Here is an 11,114-nt window from a genome sequence, read left to right as displayed (position 1 = left end):
TTTAAATAATTTTCATAAATTTTTCAAAAAAAATTTTGAATTATAAAACTATAAAATTTTAAACTATAAAACTATAAAATTTTTACCATCACCATAAAGTAGACGAATTTCTAAGCATACCTGCAAAAAAATTACAATTTTTTATTCAAAATTTCCGAAGATATACGTGAATTTATACATTGGCGCGTTTTGAAATTTGGTATATTTGTTGAAAGTGATAAAACATCAGATGGGGTTTAAGCACTTTTCTAAAATTATTTGGAAGTAGAAACGATGCGACTTTTTTTCCGCTCATACACAATGTAAAAAGGTAGGAACGAGGTACCTTTTTTTCCGCTCCGGTATAATGGAAGGGAAAGGAAAATGGGTTGCCATATATTAAGAAGTTCGCCAAGTGAATTATTCTTCGCCAAACTGAAAAAGTTTCGCCAAGATAAATTTTTGAATTTCTCCGTAAATTTTGCACCAAATTTTACAAAGTTTAATGTCTGGGTATAATTTGAGTCGTAGAATCGAAATATGGAAAAAAATTGGTATGTTATTTCAGAAAAAAATCCGATTTTGTGTCAAAATACCTATGTTAGAACAGTGCTATATATATAATATATATCCTAAGTCGCACTTTCGAGACATGAAAAATGTAATTTGAATTTTGAGTTTTGCTTCTACGATGGGACCGATATTTCATCCAGCCTTATAATCAACTGCGTAAAGAAACTTTTCTCTGCCCTCACAGCCCTCCGAGTGGTTTTGGTCAGCATTTTATCGAATCCATTTTTGTCGCGATTTTTATTTCGAGAAAACTGTAGCTATCCAACGTTAGATTACCAACTCACATGAGACTCTCTTTACGGTGCGTGTCTGCATAGCGTTGAAAAGGAGAGTAAGATAGTTTAAGTATCAAATTAATATGTGATTATAAGCAAGAAATTGCTGTTGCTCCAATTCGTATTACATACACAGCAGCGTTACAAATATTAAAATTCCAACCAATATATAACTTTCAGAGCCTTTCGGCAAAGAGGAATATTTTTTACCAATATTTGTCATACTGAATAATTTTAATGTAAGATGACGAAATCTTTAAAAGACCTGCCATTAAATAAACATCATTTAGTGACATGAAGAATTCTAATCTTTTTATGCTAATCGTCTCCTTATTTTGAAACGTATCATTTTTATATCCGGCGTATAACGCACATAAATTTCGATCTTATTTTTCTGTATTAAAAGCTTGCGTTATACGCCAGAATACGATATTTTTAATTGTATATTTTATATTTCGCTCATCCGATGTGGTTTTATAGTATCTCTCTATTTATATGCATTTATATGAAAGAGAATTTGAAAAATAATTTAATTAAAGGAGATGAATGTGTATTTTTATCCATACCTACTTATTGCTTTTTATAAAATAAGTAGAGATCACAACAAAGATTCAAGTAAAAACAAGGTTTTATGAATATTTATTTTATTTTTGTATATTTAGCTATGTACATATTCTATAAATACCAGGAATATTTCTATCACAGCAAGATTTAGAAATAATTATCACAATATCAACAGATAAATAAATAAGTATAAATAAGTAAATAAAAGAACACTGCATGCTGTTAATACTGCACATTTTTCTAATAATGTTAACCTATAGAGAATCTTTTTTTTTTATCACACATTACTGAGTTCTAAACTATTTCTTTCTTTTGACAGATGTAAATTATCCCGAGGACAAAAGCTACGAAAATACACTTTTTGAATATTCAGAATCTTGGGAATTCATTGCAGTTTCAAAAAAAAAAAAAAAAAAAAAAAAAAAAAAAAAACTTAACTACGAAATAAAACTAATGAACTGTTTATGTAGTTAACGCTTTACAACGTTGCCATTACAATCACAAATAATTATGCACTTCTGCATTTGATTTCATGTAGAAAGGCAGTATTGTTGTTGCTTCAATGAGTTAATTACTTAATTCTAAAGAGTAAAAACACATTTTCACTATATCTATCAAAATCTAACAAAAAAGAGTGTGAAAGGTTTTTGGATTTTAACAATCGCCCAAAAGGGTTTGTTAAGGTTTTTTACGCTCTTATTGAGCTCCAGTCTACCAGTCTGCTCTTGCACTCACTCCTGCTAACCCATTCTTTTTTCTTTGGTCTTCCTTCCCTAAGAAACGTTTTCTTTGTGCTTACGACACATATATTTCAAAGGCAAAATCACAAAATATTTAAAAACATTGTTTAGAAATTCCAACAGTGTATTGGGGATGCCATACAAATTTTCATATTCTGTATATTACTTTTTAAAAAACCAGCCGCTTGCACAGCCAGTCTCTAATTATATATATAAAGAAAAAGTATGTAATGATTTCAATAAATCCAGCTAATGTCATTTCATAAAAAAATATTGAATATTCGTTTGTGTTCCAGGAAAAATTTATCACCGAGACTCATACGATGGACCTTTAAATTTCAAGAATGCCATTTAATATTTAAACATACACTCGGGAAGGAAAGTTTGTAGCGGGTGCTCTGCCAACAATTAAATTAGATAACGAGGCAAATGAGGTGGAAAATACAGTGTTAACTTCAAAATTTCAGATTCTCCAGAAACAATTATTGCTGAATTACAAACAGACCCATAAATTATAAATATTTAAGCTATTTGAAAGATCCCGACCACTTTGAGCACCATGTTGTGACGGGTATTAGAAACAGAGCTGTAATTATGAAATTATTAAAACTGCTTTACTCCTAAACTATTAACTATTAATAATATTACTATTACTGTTAATACTGCTTTACTCCTAAATTACAAATCGTAACAATGCATTAAGACCAGTTATAGTAGTGAGTTTAAAATTAAGCATTTTTCAGGAATTGCACGATGAACCGATTTCAGGCCATCTCCGGGTAAGAAAAACAGTTCAGCTGTTTATTTTCTACAATTACGAAAAAATGGCAAGTCCTGCAACATTTGCTAGTTGGTTAACTATATTAATTATAGCCCGATCGGGTACCTAAATAGCATAAAAGCTACTTTCTCTAATGAATTAACAGGAATTCACTTACTAGATCCCTACCCAAGTAGCGAGAAAAATAAAAATAGGTATTAGTTCATTATGGTTGATCATTTTTCTAAGTGAGTAGAAATAATATCCTCCAAAAGAGCCTCTGCTAAAATGGTTTCAGATTCTGTTTTAAGTATATTTATATTAAAATATGGAGCTACCACGAAAAGTAGTTCGTTAGTCAAACTTTCGAGAATATATGTTCAGGGCTTGGCATACAACATTTTACGATGATTCCTTATCGACCACAGTCAAATATTGCAGAACGGGTCAATAGAAACATAGTTAAAATTATCCGAAGCAATGTAAAACAATATCACCAACTTTGGGATGACTGAGTCAATGAACTTGAAATGCCTTGGGGATGGATAGACATGATATTACTGGGAAGAACTCGGCCTGAATCATTTCTTGACAGAAAGTTAATTATGCTTTTAGATAAGCTCTTTTTTGTTGTTGTTGTTCAAAAGAGGTCTGCAGAATTAAAAATGTCAGATTTCGGATATGGTCAGAGAGCAACAAAAGTTTTATTAAGAAAAGTCAAGAAGTTGATTTTAAAGTGAGAAATAAATTCTTGAAAATTAAACATTCTCTTTCGTATGCACCAGAAGGAATGTGAGAAAGTTTTGTAATAAGTTTGAAGACCCACTTTTGACTGAGTAAATAAAGGAAATAATAGTATATCTGAAATGGTTAAAGTACAAAAGTAAATGCAGGCCAGATCAAGCGATATTATGAGCGCGCTATGTGACTGCTATCAGATGTTTTACAGGAATCCTCTGCTGTGAGCAACTAAAGGTCAACAAGAAATACTGCAGAATACAAGGTCCACAAAGAAAAAGAAAGGAAACTAGAATTGGTGAAGAAGACAAGAAGAGATCGAAGTTCGACCAATCTCAAAACAGAAAAGTTGCAGATAACGGAGGGCCTAAAAAGACAGAAAAAAATAATCAAATAAGCAGCGGCCACCATCCAAGTGAGTAGCAACACCTGTTTGGAAGTCAACGTACAAGAAACCCAGTTACGAGAGAGCCTTTCAACGGAGGGAAGAATTCGGTACAGACAAGAAAGAATTTACGCAGCAAACGATCGACAGATGACGGGCCAGCATATCCTGTTAAATCCCAAAAGAACCAAATAAAGTTTCCTTTAGTACATCAAGAGTCAACACAGCCGTTCAATTTCCAGGTGAACAAGCGGAGGTTTGCAATTGCGAATCTAGTAGCAAGCAAGCCGTGGCCGACAAAAGAATTCCCGCAGCCACAGAGAAAAACTAGACGAAATAAAGATAGAGCTTAGAAGCGCAAAATATCAGACCAATCAAGTAATCAACGGTCACACAGAAAAGACGAGTTCTTCACACATCCCTTTACACAATGTATCTCCCTTTCCACCCTCCTGGCAGGAATTTCTCCAGAAGAGAATGGACGAATATCACCGGAAAAAAAGTAAATGAAATTTATTTTCTTTAAATATTCAATTTTAATTTATATCATAAGTACAAAGTTACTTTTTATGTTGACTTTTGCCTCAAGCGAGGACCTCATAGATTTAATGCAGGAAGTATCTTTTTAAATTTAGTTATGCATTTGTCTGCAGGATTTTTAGTTTTTAATATGAACATGATACGCAGATTTTTTATCAAAAGACTGTCTGGCACATTTGCGGAATAGATATTAGCATCTCTGTACCTTGTGATGTAAAGTGTAAACTGAGTAATTTTTTTAATATAAATGAAGATTAAATGTTTTCTCATGAAGTATATTCTTAACTATTTTGTAAAAGTGAAATCTTGATCTTGTATTAGCTGCTTTGTAAGAGTAACGTAAACTATTCTGATGTGGGAATGATAATCCCAGAAAGTGATAATTGAATTAGAGCAAAAATTAGCGTAGTGAATTTAATTAGTTAAAATTTAGGCTCTCCAATCAACGCGAACGTTTTAATGAAATTTAAGCTCAGCACATTAGGTACAAAGGCGTTCGTTGAGGGCCAGTGTGTTTAAGTTATTACCGGGTAGGATTTCTGTGAGGAGGTAATTTGTGGAAAACTTTGAACATTCTGCCACGCACTTGCATACATTTCAGTGTTGGAGAGCAGGGGTGAGAAACTGATTGTAAAGAAAGTGCAAAGTGTTGTTGTCCATATTACATGGAACAATGTTTGCCAAAGAATACTCCAAATAGAGCCTGGACTTTTATTTTCCATACCCAATTTTGAGGGAGAGCACCCGGGGGGATCCGGGGGTCTCCCATTCCACCAATACACACAAGAGAACTTTCCGATCGCCACATATTTAGAGTGCCGCCAAGCCTCACCGACACTATATATTTACAAACATCTATGTCTTCTCCGGGATTCGAACCCGGGCTCTTCGGTACCCCAGGCTCCCCTAACCACTGTACCCTCTGGGTGACATTGCAAGGTATAATAATATAATAATATAAAGTTAAATAAAAAAGGTTGTATAAGCCTTTCCACGACTTGTAGTTATTCCAGACATAGCGGAAATTCGCTTTACGTATTTTGGAGTTATTGGTCAAATTATGAATTTCAGATCAAGTAAGACCCCCCCCCCCATAAAAAAGTTAAAATATTTCATTTTTTTTCGTTGGGGAATACTTTTACATAATCCTTATCTTTTCTTTTATAAACTTCTGAAGTATCTTTAGAAAGCAGTTAAGATTTTATATCAAGCGATTGCTTTTACTTATTCAGAAGAAAAGGCCAAAAGGTATGCCGTTACAATAGTACAGTTGCATATATTTTACAGTTATTACATTTTTATGAATTCAGTATATATATGAATCTATGGTGCAGAAATATGGTAATTTCAAATTCCAAATTAGGCAAAATTCAAGCTTAGACACATACTGATTTTGCAAAACTACAGCAAAACTATGTGCTTTTTTACTCTTTATGAAAAACTGTCTAGGCTAGCACTAATCTTCCTCGGAATGCAGAGAGCTTTATATATATATATATATAAAAGCAGTGTAAATTTAAAATAGGAATTTTAACATTATGAAACTCTTGTAGGCCGCACAATACTTTCATTCAGCATTCCTCCTTCTCCGCAAAAAAACAGAAATATTTATTAATCGATTTATAAAAATGTTAATAACTATGATAAAGTTAATAATATAATTATTAACATGGTGCTTATATTTTAAAATTACCTTATTTCTCAGATTCTAAAACCTCATTTATTGGAAGATGCACCCATTCGTTTCAGAACCATTAATAAATAAAAAAGATTTTCACTCGAAGAAAGCATAATGCGTTAAATAAAACGCCTAACATATATTTAGTAAATGCTTTTTAATAACCAACTTTGATTGGTTATTAACAACAATAATGTATCTGTTTAAATTAATCATTTGGAAAAATTAATTACTTCGGAATAAATAATAATCCAAAAAAATCTGATATTCTAAGACACATACCATTTTAGCGATATTTGTATTGGAAAAGAAGTGTGTTCTAGAATCAAAGAAATACGGTGTATTAAAAGCGAGTAATCTATTTTTAGCGATATAAGCACAAAAAATTGTTTCTACTCTGCGGGGACTTACAAAACTAGAAAACGTAAACAAGATATGACATTTAAAAATGAGAACACGTTGAAGTACTAAGATTAATTTCGATATAGAAGTGCACTGGAGGAGATAATCTAAGGTTATATTTGCATGAAAAGATTTTAATCACATGTATCTTGTCAAGATACAACAGATTAAAAATTAGAGGCACCGTATAAACTAATATTTGAGAGAAATCTGAACTTTCATTCGCATGCAAACAGGATTTGGTTGTTTGAAAATGGAGTTTGCATTTCGTACTAGAAGTACGGTGGATGTTTTTAACAACCTAACTAGACATTAAAATGTTGTGATAGCATAACAAAGAATTAAGTTTTTTATTTCCCAGTAGTTCAGTAGTTCTATTACCAGGAAGATGGAACTGACGTAAGAGGTCCTGCCTCCTTTTAATGACGTCACCGTGACTTTTTCCTTCCTGAACCGCTTTACAACACACACAGAAAAGAATTTTCAACTCCTTATCTCCTACAATGTTTTTGCCATGCACTGCTACTTTTCAGAAATTGTTTCTATGTACACTTTTGTGTGGAAAGTTTTTATGTCTCATTCAATTTCAGCTTTAAGTTAACGTGAATTTGGCTTATACCTTTAGTTTTCAAGTGCTTGTTCCTTCGTATTCACACTATTCCATACGATTTAAGTTTTTGCATCACAGATGAAGTTGACGTGACCTCCGTCGTAGATTTCTGTAAGCCAGAACTCACTCCGTCCAATTATCCGGCTAAACTACAGCGCTGCTGAAACCTTGCTGTCCGGGAGTGGCTTAACTGCCATTGTGACAAGCAGCCAGAGTATCCGTCGTCAGGGAGAGGGTGGTTAGAACACTCCTGCGATTGGGATTGACTCCTAAATTTTCCCAGTTGATCCAGGATAATCGAGCAGTCAAATCTGAGAGGAAAGAAGAAAAATAAGTTTCATATAGCAAACTACAAAACAAATATCAGAAAAATCAAAAAACTATTTCTGAATGATTTCTATAGCATTTCCTAAATATCATGTATAAGCAGAAAGAGGGAAAGCTTTAGATCAGGGGCAGAAATCTTCATAATGGTGTCTCGGCAATAAATGTGACAGAACATTCATAAAAGTTCCAACGTAAAAGACGTTGGAAATTTCCAACGTAAAGACGTTTATGCTGGAGCAGCATGATGCAAATAGTTTTAGTTTGCTACTCCTATTAGCAAGGTATATGAACGTTCGTTTTGCATGCACAACTCAAATTTAAAAGTGCTGGTCGCATTTTTCAAGTTAGAAACTGATCTTAATAAGGGTGCAGGCAACTTTAAGCTGGGGTACATTACTAGAAGTTTTTGACATTTTTGAATTGCCGCTGATTTTAATAAAGGTGTCAGTTTTATGTCGTGACACTGTTATGAAAATATCCGCAGAAAAGGCCAATGTTCTCTATTTCTATTCATAAAGACTATTATAAAAGATATTATTATTACCAGACTATTATTAACAGACTATTATAAAAATACCAGTAGTTAATCTGCAAAACATAGAGAGATAGACATTAATGCTTCAGGGAGCATGGATTGAGCCATGAGCAGGTGGTTTGCTTCTATCTGAATTGTAATTTAATAGCGTGAGCAGGCGCTTATCTTTCTACAACACATCCACTTTAATTAAGTGCATCTGTAAATCGTTATGTGCATCATCATTTGAGCTGGACCTAATTGTGATTATTATATCGCAATAAATGTGTGTGTCTGAATAATGGAGTTGTCATTCCAAAGTCACCATAGAAAATATGGGGGTTTATCCTGCATTAGAGTGCTCTGAGGTATTAGAGGTACAAGTTTTTTTTTTTTTTTTTTGTCTTTTTTTATGATTAGTGTGTGCTAAATATTTTATTGAAAATGTTCGTGAAAACAAGAAAGGATAGTTTCTTAAAAGTATATGATATGGAATAAGCTTACATGTGCCTACTAGTCTGAGAGTAATAGAACTGCGAAACCTAATAGAAAACTCAAATGCCTTTAGAAAGGACTGTGAATTTGTTGTTAATATAACTAACATAATGGCAGAAGATACATTATAAAAACTACAAAAAGAACTTGAAATATAAAATGCTAAGAATCAACGGGCTGAATCAACTTCAAGAATATCAGAAAATGATGACTCGAGGATTATTTTAGAACAATTAATCAAAAGCATATAAGGTATTTCTCCCACTTTCCTAGAGTGCCTTCTTGGTGTAGTGGTTCTGCACGCTGGGCCGGTATTCCAGAGGTCCGCTGTTCGATTCCCGGCGAAGGCGTTGTTAATTTTTCCTCTTTCCTACTTCCAAAATACCTAATGTCTCTACAAGCCTTAAAAACTAACCATCTCGTTTTGGCGAAACCGGAAGTATTGCATTTGTTCTTGCATCAATTGAGAAGACATTTCGAAATAGGAATGTTCCAGACGAGTTTGAAAGGCGAAGTGCTGGTAAAATTCTGCCTTTCGTTAGTGAGGAAGAGTTAAATGATTATGATAAAGTAAAAGGCTCCAATGTTAAAAGAGTTTCAACCAACTCCCATAGATTGCTTAAAGAGTTTTGAGAAAGCTCAGAGATCACAATATGAGGCTTTCGTTCAATTTGTATCGCATTTAACTGCAGTGTTTGACTGCTATTATAATTTTATAAGCGTTAACGATATCAACTCATTGAAAGAGCTAATTGTTTCCGATAAGATGTGCGAAATACTAGTTTCCGAAACTAAGTGTCAGTTTGCAGTTAAGCAGGGTAAAAGTTGGCTTAAACTATATAACTTAAGAAAAGAATGTGATCTATATTCCCACCCCCCCGAAAAAAAATATACAAAACAAAAAAATAGAATGTAATAAATAGAAAACCTGCAAAAGAAAAAGTTCAACTTTTATAAGTACACTGCTAAAAAGGAATAAGCTAAGCCTAAAGAATCATTGTAAAAACAACAAAACAAAAATTATTTGAAACGCTTGTGGTGGCAGAAGCGATTCATTTCCTTTCGCTCGCGACTGTCCGAAACATTTAGAAAAGAAGCTTTCTGTTCAAAACGTATGGCTTTACATTACGGAATAATAAGTAAGACATCCACTGCAGCTAATTGTATGAAGCTCTGGTCTCCTACAATGTAGCTCTGCTTGGACTTGATGCATTTCACTTACATTTTTTCCCCTTTCAGTGTTTTATAGATACTGATGTCGTTTCCATATTTAGCTTCCGAAACAAGTGTCAGGACGATCAAGCTGTGGAAGCGTGTTCTTTCCTCTGCCAATAGATAACTCAGTCGTCTCCTCCTTCGAATGCAGAGACCGCGTACTTCTAAAACACAGTCAATCGCTGACGCAAAAATAGACGGTTGTGCTTCAGAGAACAGTAAGCAGGTAGTTTGCTTCTATTTGAACTCTAATTTGATAGTGTAAGCAGGTGCTTATCTTCTTGCAGCATATCCATTTCAACTAAATGCATTTGTAAATCTTCATGTGTGTTAGCCCTAACTGTCATTATAATATCGTCAGTAAATGAGTTTAAACAGAATTATCATTTCAAAGTGAAGAAGACACTACATATATTATGTGGCTGTTTGTGTGATGATTTGGATGAGAAGACACGGATACTTTCATTCATGGCCGGAGATACAGATGATAAGGTGCGTGTGTATTGCAGTCAAAATTTAGTGTGTGGATTTAGCAAATTTTATCCCTGAACAAAAGCATTACTGAGAAGTACATTTTACAGTGGATTAGACATCATAGTGGGCACAATCTGCATCCATTCTTCATATCATATTTGTGCTTTTTTTTTTACATTACGATTGTGAAATACAGAAGTGAGTGGCGACAGTTTAACTAAACACATTAGCTAAACGACAGATTAGCTAAATAGGCGACATATTAGCTAAAGCAGGAATGCATCGCATTCAAGAAATACGCCTGAGAAAGAAGAAAAAAGTTATAGTTTTCCCAAACGGTTTTGGTTTGCTTTACCTGGATTGGATACTAAATAATGATTACGGTTCCGACTGAAATTCTGTTCTCTGAAGCATTTACATAAGTTCCTGCAGCAGCAGAGTTATATGAAATCATATTTCAGGGATTAATTTGAAAGTGATGAGGTTTAGAGAGCTTTATTATAAGTAATTACTGAAAATTAATTTAATTTAATAAATAATTTAGGGCTGAAAGGAGAAATAGCCAAATTAAAATGAAGCGTCAAAGGACTGTTGCAAATTAAATTTAGAATTTTGGTTTATATATATGTGCGTATGTGTGCGTGTGTTGTACGAGTATGAACCGAAATTTGCTGAAATACAAACCAGCAAGACCTTACAAATGCATTTTGTTTCTCTTTTTAAACAAAAGTATCATCCACTATTCCCATCTGATATAAATATTTATTAGTATTAGATAAAATCTTCTTTGAAGAATTCATTCTTTTTAATTTTGGAGTTGCAACATAAATCTTCTTGGTAAATGG

General features: G+C 33.3%; 1 protein-coding gene across 1 annotated transcript in view; it reads right to left on the bottom strand.

Annotated features, from left to right (window-relative positions):
• Positions 1-1,454: 1,454 nt before the first annotated feature.
• Fer2 (basic helix-loop-helix domain-containing Fer2) overlaps positions 1,455-11,114 on the bottom strand; it is a 31,965-nt gene continuing 22,305 nt past the window's right edge. The window contains exon 3 of the mRNA XM_035358821.2: positions 1,455-7,555. Within this exon, the coding sequence (XP_035214712.1) occupies positions 7,431-7,555 (125 nt within the window). The 3' untranslated portion in view covers positions 1,455-7,430. The remainder of the gene's footprint in view (positions 7,556-11,114) is intronic.

Source organism: Stegodyphus dumicola, chromosome 4, assembly GCF_044657685.1.
Source record: "Stegodyphus dumicola isolate Sdum_Otavi_A_Nest chromosome 4, ASM4465768v1".
Taxonomy (NCBI): Eukaryota; Metazoa; Arthropoda; class Arachnida; order Araneae; family Eresidae; genus Stegodyphus; species Stegodyphus dumicola.
The sequence above is the reverse complement of the archived record's forward strand: the minus strand, read 5'-3'. Positions and strand labels throughout refer to the sequence as shown.